The sequence below is a fragment of the Toxotes jaculatrix genome, chromosome 7 (genome assembly GCF_017976425.1).
Source record: "Toxotes jaculatrix isolate fToxJac2 chromosome 7, fToxJac2.pri, whole genome shotgun sequence".
Classification (NCBI taxonomy): domain Eukaryota; kingdom Metazoa; phylum Chordata; class Actinopteri; family Toxotidae; genus Toxotes; species Toxotes jaculatrix.
The window spans coordinates 934,680-952,532 of record NC_054400.1 but is presented as its reverse complement, the minus strand read 5'-3'; the positions used below and the strand labels follow the sequence as shown (position 1 = coordinate 952,532).

At 46.2% G+C, this 17,853-nt stretch overlaps 1 protein-coding gene across 4 annotated transcripts; it reads left to right on the top strand.

The window, feature by feature from the left end:
- Window positions 1–1,491: 1,491 nt before the first annotated feature.
- Window positions 1,492–17,830, top strand: LOC121184167 (protein mono-ADP-ribosyltransferase PARP14-like). Of its 4 annotated transcripts, XM_041041636.1 has the most exons (23): window positions 1,492–1,764; window positions 2,742–2,824; window positions 3,752–3,782; window positions 4,025–4,123; window positions 4,504–4,677; window positions 4,852–4,977; window positions 5,638–5,739; window positions 6,220–8,404; window positions 8,857–9,045; window positions 9,367–9,442; window positions 10,078–10,314; window positions 11,286–11,507; window positions 11,834–11,948; window positions 12,058–12,207; window positions 12,343–12,405; window positions 12,681–12,866; window positions 13,491–13,694; window positions 13,921–14,039; window positions 14,436–14,671; window positions 14,754–15,025; window positions 15,832–15,971; window positions 16,253–16,427; window positions 16,927–17,830. In XM_041041636.1, the coding sequence occupies exons 1-23, from the start codon at window positions 1,578–1,580 to the stop codon at window positions 17,208–17,210; spliced, it is 5,655 nt and encodes a 1,884-aa protein (XP_040897570.1). In that variant the 5' UTR covers window positions 1,492–1,577; the 3' UTR covers window positions 17,211–17,830. The 4 variants fall into 4 exon arrangements, with proteins under 4 accessions (XP_040897570.1, XP_040897571.1, XP_040897572.1 ...); XM_041041637.1 differs by lacking the exon at window positions 4,025–4,123; XM_041041638.1 differs by lacking the exons at window positions 1,492–1,764; window positions 2,742–2,824; window positions 3,752–3,782; ... (1 more) ...; window positions 4,504–4,677; window positions 4,852–4,977 and adding an exon at window positions 5,465–5,532.
- Window positions 17,831–17,853: the final 23 nt, after the last annotated feature.

Below are 17,853 nucleotides of genomic sequence, written 5' to 3'. Positions count from 1 at the left end.
CTCTGAAGTCGCCTTTAGACAGTCCAACAACAACAACGGTGTAAGTTCACTGAACGTCACACAGTGCAGGATGGGTCCAATAAAACCGGGTTCTGGTTCAGTCTGTGTGAGACTGTGTGAAACCTCATGAGAGCAGAGACATGTCATCCACCTGCACTGCTGTGCAACAACAACAACAACAATAATAATAATAAACAGGTCAGCACACACACAAACAGCTGATGGAGGTGAACCTCCCACAGTCTCACCTGTGTCACAGTGGAACCAGGCTGGTGTCAGGATGATGTCACTCACACCTGTGGTATATGTATGTGTGAGGTTCTTTCTCAGGTAAACACCTGTAGCCACCAGCAGCAGGAACATGTGAGTCCACTCAGGTTCACACAGCAGCAACATGTACACGTCTGTCCTCAGGGACACACTGTCTCCACCTGTGAGACTCTGGATCCTGCTGTTAATAGGTCAAATAAAATAAAGTCCAGTGGACATGTCAAAGCTTTTTAAGGACAAATCCTGATTATTACACACATTTATTTAAAACTGGACTCACTCTCTTGTGAACTGTGAAGACGTTACGCCCCCTGGTGTCGTGTTGTCAAACATCATTTAAATCTGCTTTTAGCTGAAGTTGTTTGATTTGTTGTTTCTGCTGAACACAAAGATCCTGACTCATTATTCTATGTTTCACTGCAGGTGAAGACAAATCAGCCGCTGAAGCCTGATGCTTCAAAACTTTATTGTTCATCGCTGTGGACAGAACAGGATGGACAGGAAGACATCAGCTCCACGTCCAGCACCAGACTGAGCCTGTTTGGATTCATGTGTCTCGCAGCATAAAAACATGTCTGAGCTTATTTACTCCAGAAGGATCTGAAGTCAATAAAATATAAGACTGATGTGAAACAGATCATGTTTCTTTCTGTTCATTTCTCTGCATCCACGTCACGTGACCTCCATCAGCAGGTGGAGTCTGATTTTTAAATGTTAGAAATATTCTTCATTCTTCTCAGCACATGGTGAACTTTTAACCCCGGTTCATGTTGTTGTGAGTTGTATGAGTGATTCTTTAAAGTTCATCCAGCTGTCGGAGCAAAGGACACACGTTATGAATGTGATTATAGAAAAACACATTTTATTAATGATCATATTTTTAAGCAGCTGTGAAATGAAAGCGGAGCAGAAGGGAAGTGGACGTGGGCTCAGTCAGTCCAGTACCTCAGGAAACCAGTTACACACCAGTTACACACCAGTGTCTTCATGGACAGTGACTCAGTGAGTGAGTGGCTGGATGATGGTGACTCTGCTCTGAGGCCTGGACTCCTCCTCCTCCCACTCCTCCTGTCCCCGGTCCTCCTCCCCCTCTTCCTCCTCCTCCTCCTCCTGCCCCCGGTCCTCCCCCCCCTGTTCCTCCTCCTCCTCCCCCTCCCCCTCTTCCTCCTCCCCCTCTTCCTTCCCCCCCCTCCACTTTAACTCGGTTCCATTTCTCCGTCGTTTGCTGACGAACCGAAAGTGAAAGCAGCAGCGGGAGTCTGAGGTTGTGTTGCGCCGCTGTGTGCGTATTTGCCCCGGACTGTAGGATGGATCAGACCGAGTATCCGCCGCCCGTCACCGTGGAGGGGGACTGGGGTCCGACCCAGACCAAGACCGTGAAGAACAAACTGCAGCTTTACTTCCAGAGCAAGAAGAAGTCCAGCGGAGGAGAGTGCCGGGTGGAGGTGGAGGACGGAGCCCCGAGAGCCGCCGTGTTCTTCAGATCAGAGGAGGGTGAGTCACCCCGGCTTCACTGTCTGAGTGGACCATTAAGGTCCAGAGAGTGAGAAGACAGAGACAGAAGGACAGAAAGTTTGACCAGTTTCCTGTGAGTCTTCCTGATCTGACGAACAAACAGGCCTGAAACTTTCACTGCGACACAACGAAACTGTAACTAAAGACGGAAGGATTCATTTTCACATTCTGTCCTCAGACTCAGGACACGAGCCTTTAATTTAAAGAGGACACAGTCAGGTTATCGATCTGTGCTGTCGATCCGAACTGATCGACTATCGACTCTGAGTTTTAACATCTCACACTGTCAAATCACATCATAGGCAATTAATTAAACAATTAGAGTTCCCAGCATGCACTGCGCCTCTCTGGATGAACTGACCGTTCAGACTCTGAGTTAATTCACTCAGAGCTGGAAAGTAACTAAGTACATTTACTCCCTGGACCTGAGAATAATTCTGAGCTACGTTAAACTCCTCAGTTCATCATCAGACCAATGTTTCTTTTTTTTTTTTTTTAATTTTAAAAAGTGAACAACATGAAGTTATGTCAAATCATCCAACGACCATTTAAAATGAGTAAAATTCTCTCTAATGCAGCAAAATGCTGTTTAGCTGTTAATGAGTCTGTTACAGTAAGAACGTGGGATTTAGTTTGAATGAAAGAGCTCACGTCTGCAGCTCAAAGCAACAAACCAACGTTCACACAGAGAATCAGTAAACATCATGCAGACGTGTGGTTACTGATCCTGACACGTTCATGTTTTTACCAGAATAACCAGTGAACAGTATCTGATATTTACCTGAAGTTTTACCTGAAGCATTGTGAGTGTCAGTGGTCAACAGAGTGTGGGCTGCGTTTTGTTCCCTCAGAGGCTTTTATCAGACTAAAAAACCTTCTGACATGATAAAACCCTCTGTAGAACTGTGGCCTGCTGGGAAATGAAACAGTGACTCTGTTGTTTCATCTGTTCGCAGTGAGAGAGCGAGTCCTCGCGAGGCCGAACCATGAGATCACCGTGGAGAGTCAGAGTCTCAGGCTGAGGCTGGTTTCTGCAGCAGTGAGTCAAGTTTCAGTTCTAATCACTGGAAATGATCTCAGGGGTTTCTGCCACTGTCCTCTGCTCTTAAAATAAATGTCTCCATCACATATATATATCACATATATTGATTGATTGAGTGAGTGATTGATTGAACAGCCTTAAAGCATCATACACAGATGAGCTTTAAGGCTGCAGAGTTCCCTGGTGCTACTGAGAGCAGAGGAGAGTGCTTCTACTTTTTCTGATCCCAGATTTCTTTATTTATTTATTAAACTTTATTTCCCTCTTGTAGTATGTTTGTAGTATGTTAGTCTGAGATATGGGGGTAGCTGCAGTTTTTTTAAGGGACAGTGGTGGAACATAAGCACATGAACTCAAGCACTCCTGAACCTTTCTGAGCTCCGTGACTTTCTAGTTTAGTGTTTTTTTATTTGACTGGTTTAAAGCGAGTCACCTGCTCCTCTGTGATCAGGGTGTGATCAAACTCCTGAATGTGTGACGACAGCAGGTTTGACCTGAACTCTGTGTTCTTCTTCTGCTGGTTGTGTGCTTTGGACGCTGCAGTGTGTGACAGGGTGCGGCTCCTCTGTCACAAACACTCGGAGCGATGTGTCTCTCTGCTGAAGACACATCAGCGACGGTTTAATGACGACCATAATGTTTTATTCAGGTTTAGGAGACGTGTTGAAGGAGCAGTACTCTGGTTTTATGTCTCCTAACGTCACACCGCACCTTGTTTCATCTCTTTACTGAATCTAAATGTTTCTCCAAAATCCTGAAGGACAGAAAACTTCTGTACTGTTCTGTACTTTTTCTTTTAATGGGAAATTCTTACATTATTTTAAACATTGATATCTGATTCCTTCATCACTTCACAGTCTGTGTGTTTGTAATGTGATTTTCCTCTGTGTGATTATTAATCACTTATTTTTGTTGTCTCCTCAGAGCCAAACAACCAACACTGACGGCATCTCAGGTAAAACGTACTTACAATCACTTTCTGTTTTTCTGTTTAAGCTTCTGTGGCCACTGTGTCAGTGTGGTGGAGTCAGATTTTTCTTATTAAACCTGTGTTTGGTTTGACATGAGACATGTTGTCAGCTCACTGATGCTGTTTTTACCCTCAGACAGTCGCACTCTGCACTGTTTCGTGTCATTGTGCTCGTGTGCACAGGTAAATAACCTGAACGGGACAAACCTGATTCTCTTGATTCTTAGATTCATCCACAGAGTCAAAGGCTCAGAGGTCAGAAGCTGAAGCTGAAGGTGAAGCTGAAGCTGAAGCTGCAGATGGAGCTGCAGCAGCAAACAGCCACGGTAAAGACAAACTGAACATCATGTGATCCACCTGAGCTCCGAGCTCAGCGTCCAAAAATGTTCTGGAAAGAAATAAAGCAGAGGAAGATTGAATTTCACATTTTATCGTATTGTTATCAGACTTTTATGCTTTTAGGATTAATCTTTGCATGAAAAGTGCCATAAAAATAAAGTTAGATTAAAGACAGCCACTGCCAGTTCATTAATTCCAGTTACTGACTACAGATCTATCTGAGCGAGATCAATAGAAAACAATGATCCTATCTGTCGATCGATAAATAGGATCATTATTGTTATTGTCCAATTTTCCGATTTAGACTTTCCTCATATGAAAATAACGGTGGCGAAGTTAAAGCAGGTTTTTAATCGTCTCCTCTCAGACTCAGAGTCTGTTCCCTGTGTTGCTGTGCTGCTGGAGAACGTGTCAGACAACATGTGCAGAGATCTGCTGTCGATGCTGGTGGAAAACATCTCGGGTTTGGACGATGGAAGCTTCAGTCTGGAGATCATCTGGGAATCGAACAGGGCCGTGGTCACCTTCAACAAGCCTGCAGGTAGGAAATGACACGTCACCGTCGCAGAGACAGAGTCTGAGACAAAATGAGCTACGTGTAAGACCTGAATCATAAATCCAGTCTCCAGTTTAAAGTCAGGTTCCACCCAAAGTCTTTTGATCTTGAACTGGGAAAGACCACAAACTGAAACCTGTAACCTGGCGTATTTTCCAGATGCAGAAAGGTTCCTCGCTGTGAGCCAGACCAGCAGGAAGATGCAGAAACACGGACTGACCGCTCGACCACTGCAGGCAGCAAAGAGCATCCGAGTGGAGAACCTCCCCCCGACCGTGGTCAAAGGTACTCACACTGTTCAAACTCTGTTTCACCACAAGCTCGTCTGAGTGCACAGGAGGCTCTGTCCTTCCAACACTCATATCAGACACAGATTTACAGACTTGGGTTTGATTTTTTTCTTCATGTTTTTTGGAGACTTGCTGCACGTTTGTTGGTGTTTCTTATTCTGTTCTTCACTCTGTTTTTCACATTAACAGGTTTTCAGATCTTTGCTTGTTGCTGTTTTTCTGGGAGATTTCTAAACCATCAGGAATCCTTCAGCCCCACTCATAACACCACTGAAAAACCATTGCATCGTTTAGTCTGAATAATCAGCAGCAAACTTACTGTTACTGTGACGTCGTCCACTGGAAACTAGTCCTGATGACGGTTGTTGACAGAGAAATCTAGATGATGCTTTTTGTGAATGAAATGTGCATCCTGCAGTTTGAAAATCTGACTCTGTCCTCACCTTCAAGTTGAGTCACCATGTTGTTGGTTTGCAGTGAAAATGGCATGAAGCAACAAAGGACTGGATAAGAAGATCACATTGTGTGCTGCTTGTCATCACATTTGTCGGTGCAGCTCTTGGTTTTAGAAAAAATTAAGTTTCTTAATAAGTTCTTTCATTTGTCAGAACGTTTTCCGTCTTTGTGGTTGAACATTCTCTGCTTCTCATTCCAGACCTGTTGGAGCTGTATTTTGAGAAGACCTGGACTCAGCCGGACGACGTCGCCATGATCCCAGATGAACAGGCTGCCATTGTCACTTTCAGTGACCCCAAAGGTTTGTCATTTAGTTTGATTACTGATGTTTGACCTGTTGTTATTTCTGAGAGTGGATTTAAAATCCATAAAGGTTCTACATTAAGTCTACGGCTAAGAGTAGGACGGGTAAACTTCAACCAAACTACAAGGAATACACTATTTGGTCAAAAGTATTTAGACACTAATGATATACCCATTTGTGACAGTTGCCATTTGATTGCATCATCAGGGGCATTAATGTGTACAGCCCCAACTCTTTCCACCAGATGTTGAACCTGCTGCAGGGATCTGCAGCTGCAGTATTAAGATTTACCTTCACATTAGCTTAGCATTCCAGACCAAACCAGGAAGTCAGTGTTAGAACAAGGGTGTCTACATACTTCTGTGCATGTATTGTATCCTGTGACCTGTATGACTGAATCTTCATAGACATAGGCTACAAGTTGCTATAACAACCCCTCACCTGAGCTTTCTTCCTTTATTCGGTTTATTGTTGCAGTTGTGAAAAGCATTTCCACAAAAGAAGACTACATGATAGGCTCCATCCCTGTCAAGGTGTATCCATACCACGAGCTGCTGGGCACCGCCTTGTATGGCAAAGACCGACCAACATGGAAGATGCCGGAGCCTTTCACAGAGACCGTTCACGTCGCTGTCCGGAAATTCCTCCTGATGAAGAAACAGTTAGAAGGCATCAATGATCAGATGCGTCCGTACTTCTGCAGTGTGGACTTGGACAGTCCTGAGGCGAAGCTCAGCCCTCTCCCCAGCTTTCTGAGGCAGAAAGGTCTGACTGCCAAACATGTTGATAACTGGATGAGTACTGCCCAAGAGGCCTTCAATAAGCAGATGTCTCAATATTCAGCCTTTGAATGTCCAGCAAGTGCACCTGCATGGGAAGCTGCAGAGAAAGACGTCCGTTCAGTTGTTGGGGAAGCTGCTGTCCTGATGCTGGATGCATCCAGGGGGACTTTGACCGTGGCTGGACGAACTGACCATATTAAACAAATCAGGGCTCCTGTGGAAAACATTGTTCTTAAAGCCATGATTCAGATCGAACGGCAGATGAATGGCGTCTCTGAGGGTATTACTTTGTCCCCTGCAATGTTCTACATCCTGAAGCAGGATGGACTACAGAAAGTAGCATTCAACATTTCCCCTGAGATGAAGGTCTCCTACAGTGAAGCCACCCAGACTTTAACCATTTCAGGACTCCCTGCAGAGGTTTTCAAGACTAAAGCATGGATCCTGGAGAGGAACGTGCATATGAGTAAAAAACAGCTGTATCTCCCCCAGTGCCTTCTAGACTTTCTGAAGACAGTGGATCCCATGGACATGTCACAGGACCTGTTCACATCCCAGGGGATCAGTGCCATCTACAGCATTGACCATAAAGGGGTTTTACTGTTGGGGAGTTCTGACAGCATCCTGACTGACGCAGAGAGCAGGATGAAGATGGTTTTGTCCATTCACACTCTGGATGTGGAAGACCAGGACGTTCTGAAACTTCACAACTGGGTGGACCTGAATCAACAACTCCTGGACGCCTACAACTCCTCAAAGAAGAAAACAGTGGCCATTCAGATCCACCCAGAGACAAGAGACAAAATAACGGTGGTTGGTTTTGTGAATCCAGTGAAAGAGGTCAGTCACAGCCTGAGGGAATTCATTGTGAACTACTCTCGAGTTCAAGAAACCGTTCGTGTCAAGTCCTGTGCTGTTGTTCAGTTTATTGATAAGAAAAAATCCCATGATTGCTCCAGTATTGTCAAAGCTTATGACGTGAGAATCCATTTGGATTCAGAGAGGCCAAGAATCATCGTCGCCGGGGCTCGTCTCCACGTTCAGAAAGCCAGATCCTGCCTTCTGGAACTGACTAACGCTCTCTTCACTGACAACTTCATCGTAGACAAGCCTGGAGCTAAGAAGTATTTCCAGTCTCAAGGAAGCTTGTTCCTGTCTACAATGATGACAGAGTTCAGCTGTGTGGTGATGCTTCGTCCAGAGTATCAAGAGGAAGAAGAGGAGGAAGAGAACTACGAGGAAGAAAGTGGCCTTTGTTACTGCAAAGTGCAGACCAGCAGTAGAGTTGTGGTTTCAGTTAGCAAGGCGGACATCTGTAGCCTCAGCGTTGACGCGGTGGTTAATGCAGCTAATGAGGAATTGCAGCACATTGGTGGCGTGGCTTTGGCACTGCTCAAGGCTGCAGGACCACAGCTGCAGAAAATCAGCAACGACTACATCTCCAAAAATGGACATCTACGCCCAGGTGACGCCATCACCACAGATGCAGGTAACCTGCCTTGCAGGTACGTCATACATGCAGTTGGTCCACGGTTCTCTGACTCTGACAAGAGGACGTCGGTGTCACGTCTGAAGCTTGCTGTTAAAGAAAGTTTGAAACAGGCAGCAATGGTGAACTGCTCCACCGTCGCCCTGCCAGCGATCAGCTCAGGCGTGTTTGGTTTCCCTGTCGACCTCTGCGCTGAGACCATAGCTCAGGCAGTGAGGGAGTACTGCGACAGTCCACAAGGTCCGGGATCGCTGACTGGGATTCACCTGGTGGATAACAACAGTAACACCGTCAGAGTCCTGGCCGAAGCTGTCAACCAAGAATTCGCTGACCTTGGACCTACTCTGACGATACCACAGCACGCAGGCGGGAAAGGCACTGGGCCTTCAGGGTAAACTGAAGAAACATTTCTGTTACTACACTCAGCTTTTACTGTAGATCAGAACATACTGCAGCTATTTTAATGAATAGTTGGTATGGAAAATATACAGCTAGCTTAGCTTAGCATAAACACTGGAAACAGAAGAAACAGCTAGCTTGGTTCTGAGTAACAAAACCAGCTTTTATGAGGGAGTTATGTGCCAGAATATTTCTCAGAGTCTCTGAGCAGTTGCCAAACAACTGTATGGATTAAAAAAACAGATCTAAGGTGTTTCTGTGAACTTTGGGTTGAGTTGACATAAAAGAAGCTGCATTCAGGTACATTTAGCTCCGGAGCTAAAAGCTGCTAAAGCCAAAATGTGTTTTTTATGTTTCTGCTTCTACACATTTACATAAACAAAATACAGCACGTGAATCTGACTCTTCAGAAGGTGGATTTCTATTTTACTGTTCACTTCCCAGTGGAAATCAGCAAGGTCGAGGTCGAGGTCAGAGTCAGTCTCCCAGGGGCCGTTGGTTTGGTGAACGAGGAGGAGGACGAGGAGGAGGACGAGGACGAGGAGGAAGAGGAGCTGGATACCGTGGAGGCCTACAGGCTCACAGGGGAGGTCAGAGCCCCAGGGGACACACCAGGCCTGGAGGACACGGAGGGTAAGGTTCTTTGTCTTCTTTTTTATCTTTCTTTTCTGTTTTCTTTATATATAGTATTTAAGGCCACATTATCAGAGCCAGAAAGTGTTTGCACATCTCTCTTCATGTTCCGGGTCTGATCAGGATTTGATGTTACAGGGTCACACTGATTGCTGTTTACACAAACGTTGCATTTACATGTTTATTTTCAGCTCATTTGTTTTAATGTAAAGAATGAAAAGGAAATCTGCAGCTTTCATCGGGCCCAGACGTTTTCCCTCCACCCACCTGACCTTTTACTCTCTGCTGACAGCATTGGTTCTGTTCTCTGATTGGCTGTAGGCCGGGGAGGATGGAGCAGGCCACAGCTGAGGGTGTGAAGATTGTTCTCTGCAGGGGAAACATTCAGGACCAGACTGTGAGTACTGACCTAAATAAAACCAAATACCAAAAAGAAAAACTGGAATAATCCTTTAAAGCTTGATGGATGCAGATTTATGTTTCCAGTCTCGATGGTCGGGGGTCAGCTTCAGGTCCACATTCAGGGCTATTTTTTTTTTCAGAGTTTAATTAATTACACAAATTTCCAACAAAAGGTAGTCTGTCTCTGCACCGTCACTGTGTCCCTCAGTCCAGTTTATCCACTGAGGACATGAAGAGAGAAATCACATTCTGACAGGACTGAGTTTCAGTTTCTGTTGGTGAAGTTTTCCTCCTCCTTTATTTCTGTTGAGCATTTCATTGTCGAACATGTGCGTCCATGTGTGAGACACTGAAATCAGCTGCTGTTTGTCTGAAGGCATCAGAGTCTCCACTCATGGCTGGATCCTGGCTTCTCTGTGTCTGATTTGCATTGTTTTCCATTCGAGGTAACACATGAGCAAACCGTGTTGTTAGTGTGGTCAGGCTCAGGTACGAAGCCGACCTGTGTGCTCTGTTTCTTCCTGCTCAGACCTTTAATCAATCTTATTTAAAATAATAATCATTTGTCCCGGATGAATTTTCCGTGGATCAGATAACTGGTCCTTTCAGCTGCTGTGATTTTGTCCACAGACCGATGTCATCGTCAACACCATCTCAGAGAACATGAATCTGAACCAGGGAGCCGTCTCCAAAGCGATCCTGGAGGCGGCCGGGTCCGGCCTGCAGTTAGCGGTCCGGTCTGAGGCCGGGGCGGCCACGCTGCAGCACGGCAGCGTCGTCATCACCGACGGCTTCAAACTCACCTGTCGGAAAGTCTTTCATGCTGTTTGCCCTTTTTGGGACAACGGAGGAGGACAGGCAGAGGAGGTGAGAGGTTTCATCCAAGGATTAAAAAACACGACTGGGTGACACTCCAGTCCAGAGCAGCTGAGAGAACAGCAGAGCCAACTTAAAGGAATATTCCACGGAAAAATAAAACTCCCGCCTCGTAGCAGAGACTGACTCAGCTGTGTGGCTGTGTGGCTCATTTTTCAGTTTTAAAGTGGCCAAACATCATTCTTCAGCAGAGGAGAGTCCATGGGCAAGAGTTAGAAACAGTTTGTAGAGAACAGACACCTGGAGAATGACATTAGAGAATGTCTGTGATTGGATGTTTGTTAGTGAAATGCATCATGGGAGTCGTGGTTGACTCCTTCCTTCAGTGTTTATGTCCACGGGCTTCCTTTCTAACACAGCTGTTTGTCTTTTGTTCTGACGGTTGATTGGCTGAGGAGTCAGTGACTCCCTCCCACTTTACACTGAATTGTTTGGTAGAAAACTGACTCTTCACTGACACCTAGTGACAACAACAGGAACCCAAACTCCACAGGTGGAGAAAGTTTTCAGATCACAAGTAAAATGTGCTGCAGGTTAAAAACTCTGTCTCATAAACACTGTGATTTTATTATAATTACTGATGCATTACTGTGTAAGTAGCTGCTTCAAATTATTTTATAACCTGTTGGCAGTTAAACCTAAACAGTACATCATGTTTTACAGGCTCATCCTGTGTTTGATTGTTAAAATCATAATCAAATTAACATGGAACTAAAATGTGAAGGAGTAAAAGTTTAAAGGAAAATATTCAGGAACATATTCAGGTAAAGTGATTCAGTAAATGTATTCTGTTCGTCTCCACCTCTGCTCTCCACCATGTGATGCACCTTTCCAGTCAAAGGTTGATTTATTGGACCTAATGATTCTTACTGAATTTGTTGTCCTGAACAGCAGCTGGTTTACCCCACTGTCTTTGCAGTCTGGTCTCACTTGCTGTCTCTGTGTCCTCTACTTTGTCTCAGGTGTTAATAACCATCATCAGATATTGTCTGGAGGAGGCTGAGAAGCATAAGATGGTGTCGCTGTCCTTCCCGGCCATCGGCACAGGAAACCTGAGCTTCCCCAGAGACGTGGTGTGCAGGGTCCTGCTGAGGGAGATCCACTCGTACAGTCGCAAGACGAGTCCTCGCCACCTGAGAGAGGTGGCCATCGTCGTCCACCCCAGTGACAACCACACCGTGGATGTGAGTTTCAGCACCGAGCAGGTTCTGAGAATGACAGATATTCTTTTTATACCAGAACAGATTAAAAAATCAAAGCACAGTTTGTAAAGAATAACACACATCACAAACTGTCCATACGAATACTGGTCCTGCTGCTTCCACTGTGACCGGTGACCAGTGTCCTAAGGTGATGTCACCTGAGGACACCGGTCACCTGTCACCTGACTTGACTTCTGATCCTTACTGGTCCATCATGAGTCTGAGTGTTTAAACTGGACTTTCACAGCCAAAGCACCTGTGTTAGAATCACCTGTGTTAACATAACACGCCAACATGCTGTTTATCAGTGTTTCATCAGGGAGTTCAAAGGTCAGACTGGTCAGAGAAACGTCCAACATGAGGTGCAGGACTTAAAGGAGTCACCAGGGCAGCAACCAGCCAGCCAATCACAACAGGCCTCAGGTAAGAAGCGTCCCACACCTTCTCATTTATACCTTCACTGAAACAAAACTATCAGAGCAGTGTGAGAGCAGAGTTTGTGTGTGTGTGTGTGTGTGTGTGTGTGTGTCAGCCTCCTTCGGCCCTGTGTTGTCCCCCTCCCTCGGTGTGTATCAGATGCAGATGGGTCATCTCACCCTCGAGGTGTCGTCAGGAGACATCACCAAGGAGGCCACTGATGTCATCGTCAACTCGTCCAATAAAGACTTCACCCTGAAATCAGGTGACCGTCCTGTGGTCAGACCAGGGTTTTTTCCTCTTGTTAATCTTCATTAACTCGGAGAAGAAAAAGAAAACTTTCACTGGTGTCAGTATCAGCGCTTCCTGAACCTGCTGCTCTCTCTCTATCGAATCTCAGGAGTGTCCAGGGCCATCTTAGACGGAGCCGGATCAGGAGTCGAGGCGGAGTGCTCAAACATTGGTATGAACCTGCTTCACAGTCCAGCCCGGGCACAGCTGGGAGCTGAGGAGCTGTTCCACAGTGCCTTGCTCAAAGGCACATTTACTGTAGTTCCTGAGGGAGTAACAGATTTTCACAGCTGCCACGGAGCCAGTCTGATAACAGGTTTCAAACCCTGTCGCTGAAAGCTTTTCTCTCAGGAAGGATTTTATTCAGTCGTGTTGTGTCCCTGCTGTAAAATTTCATCTCCAAAAACAGTGTCTCACCCACGTGTGTGGTTTGGTTCCTCTCTGCAGTGAATTCTCCAGGTTACCAGCCTCGTCACATGATCGTAACATCAGCCGGACTCCTGCCCTGCAAACACATCATCCACATCGTCGGCCAGAAAGATCCTGCAAACATCAAGGAGATGGTTTACTCAGTGCTGAGGGTCTGTGAGGAAAACAGGCTCAGCTCCGTCTCCTTCCCAGCTCTGGGAACAGGTGTGTCCAAACGAAAACCGCCCACACGTCACTGTGAATCTGACAGATGCCACTGAAATGAGACTCAGCGTCTCCGGTTTCTTTTCTCCTCTCACGTGTTTCCTCTGTTTATCGGTTCGTGTTGTCCTCTCTGTCATTTCACTGCTTCCTGTGCAGCCGTGTTGTTCTGCTTACATCAAACATCAAACTTCATCAGCCTCAGAGGAGCTGGAGCCCTCTGACTGAACACAGATATAAAACCACACACACACACTCAGCTGATTATCAAACCGCTGTGAAACACTGCATCAGATTAACATGACCTTTCTGACACACTACACTTAGCTCTTGTTTACATTAGTCCATGCATCCCACAATCCACTTCTGCCTGCTGCACCATTTCAGGCCAGCTGATGGTGCTGATGAGTCCATGACACCAGGACATGAAGAAGCTGGTGTCTGTGAAATTCCTCAGCATCAAAAACCTGCTGCATCGGCTAATTGTTGCACGATAATCAATAATCTGATCAGTCCGTGTGCTTTAGGTGTGTGGTGCAAGACTGTACACTGTTACACTGTATTGTGCACCATGATCCTCTTGTCCATCCTCATCATCATCATCATCGGTCCCTGTCTGTCTGTTAGGTCAGGGAGGGGCCCATCCCTCGGCGGTGGCAGACGCGATGGTCGAAGCGGTGGTGGAGTTTGTGAGGAAGAAGCACCCGGCCTTCGTTCGCAGCGTGAAGATCCTGATCTTCCAGGCGGTCATGATGACGGAGTTCCACAAGAGCATGAAGAGGAGAGAGGGAGAGGAGGTGGAGGAGAAGAGCTTCCTCACCAAGATCAAAGGTGCTTTAAAGATTTTTGGGGTAGTAAACGGCAGATTGATCCACATGTGGTGCTGTGGTGAGTGTTTGTGACAGCAGTGTGTGTGTGTGTGTGTGTGTGGGAACAGCTCCAGAAACACTGCACTCTGAGAATAAGAATGAGAATAAGTCACGTGTCATCTCTGCCATACACATATGTGTGATGTGCTTCTGTGACCAACACACTGAGCTGTTTCCTGCTGTTTCAGACACTGTTACTTCATTTTTCACGGGATCTGGGGACGAGCGGTCCGGCACCGATGGCGTGGATCTGGAGGGGGAGGAGTTTGAGCCGACGGTGTTTCAGCTGTGTGCTGACAACGAAAAGGTCGACGTTCACTTCATGTTTTATCTCTTCGATTTGACAGGATCTCTCCATCCCTTTAAAAATGCCCATGGGACAGCAGAAGAGTTTGACAGGGTCAATTTTATACCAATAAAATATTTGTAAAAAATAAGAAAGACAGGAAGTGGGGGGAACAGTAAACCTGGTTCAGCCATGAACGTTTGTTTAGTGCACACAAATGCAACACGAAACAGTTTGTGGTTTTCGGAGAGTTGTGTGCAGGGACGACTTCTTGCTGAACAGTCAGTGCAGTGACTGTGTGAAACTACAGACTGGGATTTTAACGTTTCTGTTTCTGAATGGACTGAACAAAAGACAGTTTCATACATTATTATAGATACTGTTTGTAACTCCACAACCGTCTCCCCTCCACTGCAGGCCGTGAGCCTGGCTAAGAAAAAGATACAGGAGCTGATTGTGGCCGAGCAGGCGGAGAGTTCCATCACCGACCCGTTCATTAGTCAGCTGTCGCAGGCCGACATGGACGAGCTGAGGGCCCTGCAGAGGAAACTGACGGTGAGCATCCGTCTGGACAAGGGGCTGGAGGACCAGGAGCCCAGAATCCATCTGGAGGGCCTGACCAGGGACGTCGTCCTCGCTGAGTCAGCAGTCAGGTCAGCAAACAGCGAGCACAGAAAGGCGTCAGTATGGAGGACTCAGTGTTAAGGTTTGTCTTTTTCCTTTTCTGACCATCAGGGACATCATCCGGAGGGTGGAGAGGATGGAGAACAGGAAGAGCAAGGCCTTGCAGCTGAGCGGGGTGGTAGAATGGCAGTTTCAGGACCACAGTGGGAAAATGGTGACCTTCGACATGTACACCAACCTCAGCCTGGAGGAGGCTCTGGAGAAAAAACAAAGCGTGAAGATCAAGATCAGCGAAGAAACGTACACCGCTAAGGTCACGCTCAGAAAAGCAGTTTCTGCAAAGGGACGTAAAGAGGTGGAGCTGCTTCGAAAAGACCTGAAAGGTGAGTGATTTGTGAGACATGGTCCTCATGTGACCTGTTAAAGTAAAAACATGGTCTAATGACAGAACAACCTGAATCCCAGTCCATAAACAAGTGGAGGCAATTATCCCCCAGGTAGAGGGAAGACTGTAAACTGCAGTTTGCACAAGTAAAACTTCTCTGAAAGACTTTCTTAGAAATCTCTGACCTCCTGTTCCCCGTTTCACTTTTATAAATAAAGTTACAGAAAAGAGAACAGAGAAACTGAGTTACAGAACAGCCATTTCAGTTGTTCCTCCTTCTGGAAGCAGAAGTTCTGCTCGTGTTCTTAGAAACAGCGCTGGTCACTTCTCTCACCCCGAGTCTTTGATGGGTGTGACGCTGAGTCAGACTCAGAACAACAGTGTTCATCTTTCACATCTGCTTCTGTGATAAAAAGTCAAAAGTGGACGTGCAAACTGAGGAGAGGTCAGCTGCGTCTCCTGAGGTGGACTGTGGTGAAGAGCAGTTCAGTGGAGAGAAAAGAGTCTGCAGCTGAAATCAGCTCATTACTGCTCTGTGTCAGTGAACGCTGTGGCCAGAGGCAGGTTTCAGGTTGTCTGTCCATCCGTCCCTCTGTCCATCCGTCCCATTCCTGTGAACACGATGTCTCAGGAACTCTCGAGGAAACGGCCTCAAAGCCGAAGGATGAACTGAGCAGAATCTGATGCTCAAATAATAATTCAGATGTCAAACTGACAGTCGCAGTCTGGACACAGAGATGAATGAAAACAGCTGTTAGTCTGTGTCTTACCTTCCAACACACTCTCCTGCTGTGGTTTCTGCAGACGACGCTGCTCTGCCTGTGCACTGGGACGACATGAAGGGCGACCTCATGAAGACGTTTCCTCTGGCGCCGGGACAGAAGGAATACAGCGAGGTGGAGAAGGAGCTCACAAAGACCGGTCTCACTGCAAACATCATCAGTGTATGTTCCCTCTGTTTTCATTCCCTCTGACTCTTTCCTGTATCTGTACTCTCTCTGTCAGAGCATCAGTTTCTATCCTCAGACTCACTGATAATCATGAGATCAGATTCTGGGTTGGTGATAAAAAAAAAGACCACAGCCTATTTTGAAATTGTTAAAGTGTCTTAATGAACCAGATTCTCAATCCCCTCAAAATGTGGTGATACTATAAAAATAATACGCTGCAAATGAAACAAACAATCAAACAAAACAAACGTGTTGTGTTGTTACTGTGTTGGCAGATTGAACGGGTCCAAAATGCAACGCTGTGGCAAAGTTACCAGCTCATGAAGAAACAGCTGGAGAAGAAGAACAAACACAACAACAACGAAAAGCTGCTCTTTCACGGCACTGCTGCCAGCGCCATCGAACTCATCAACAACAAGGGCTTCAACCGCAGCTACGCCGGGACTCACGGTAACCAAAGCCTCGCACAGACGCCAGAACTGAAATCAGAGCTGGGACAAACGAACTGCTCATGACTAATTACAGCTGATCTGAGTTCTGATCTGCGTTTTCTGATCTGATGCCTCTGTGGTTAAGGTTTGATGCCTCGGTTCAGGCAGAGCACTGATGTGGTGCTTGGATTGGACTGACTAGTTCAGTGAGTCTCCACCAGCAGGTCAAAGTTTCCACTCACCCTGAGAAGTGTCTCAGCAGTTGAGACGGATTGGCTCAGTGACATCTGTGGTCCCTCGAGGACGTAGCCTTCTGACTAGGGTGGTCCACTGGTCATAGACTCGACCAGTGGACAAGAAAAAGACAAGAACAGTTAGTTACCACAGAGCAACAGATAAACCCTGCACCTCATTCAGGCTGAGGACTCACCCAGGTCTGGTAACCATGGCGTTGAGTTCAGTCGATGGCTTCTCGACCTCCTTGGTTTAATCTGCTTATGTGTTTGTTTGTGCTGCAGGTGCGATGTATGGTAATGGCTCTTACTTTGCTGTGGACCCTGCCTACTCCGCACGGGGCTACGCCCAGGCCGACGCCAGCGGACACAAGCGCATGTACCTGGCCAGGGTCCTGGTTGGAGACTGCACCCAGGGAAGAAGTGGCCTTATCACCCCTCCCTCCAGAAGCTCTGGGAATGCTGCGGATCTGTTTGACAGTGTTACTGATAACAAGGCCAAGCCGACCATGTTCGTCGTCTTCAGTGACGTCCAGGCGTACCCAGAATACCTCATCACATTTACATGAACTGCCATGACGATGAGATGGTGTCACGTGTCTTTGACACAAACTAACATAAACTAACATCGTCGGGGCCATTAGTCATTTTCTTAAGTTTCCACTCATGAATAAATGCAGAAGAAATTATCATTAAGATTCAGCAAGAAATTAATAAAAAATAAAAGCATGTAAACCTTAAATATATTCAAACTGTTCTTTCCCTCAGCAGTTTCACATCGTGTTGTTCTGGAACAGAGTTTGAAAGATGTGAGAGGAGCACTGTCAGATCAGAACCAGGTCCATCGACATGGTGAACGTTACATTACATGTGTTTGGAAATGTGAACAATGTTTTTATCAACTCTGATGAAGTGTGAAGTGATGTCTGGGGTTAACCAGCTGACCCAGATCACATGACTGACAAATCAGTGTAAAACTGCCTGAGTGTTTCTTTGGTTAACGGGATTCTCACACTCTACAGCAGCTGTGTTGTTGGTAACAAATGGAAAATGGTGTTTTCATTCTGAGATGTAATATCTGTGCTACAGCTTCACCAACTGAGGGAGTCAGACTGCAGTCACAGAGCACAGCTACTCATTTATACTTACACACTGTTAGAGATAAATATCTAATAAAAACTAGAGCTGCTCTGACTTTTTCTTCCACACAAG

Bases quoted from the DNA above. Each gene is read 5' to 3' on its own strand.
- LOC121184167 (XM_041041636.1), top strand. From the start codon at position 1,578: ATGGATCAGACCGAGTATCCGCCGCCCGTCACCGTGGAGGGGGACTGG. The intron at 4,124-4,503 runs GTAAAGACAAAC...GTCTCCTCTCAG, and splicing joins TGCAGCAGCAAACAGCCACG to ACTCAGAGTCTGTTCCCTGT. The intron at 10,315-11,285 runs GTGAGAGGTTTC...ACTTTGTCTCAG, and splicing joins GAGGAGGACAGGCAGAGGAG to GTGTTAATAACCATCATCAG.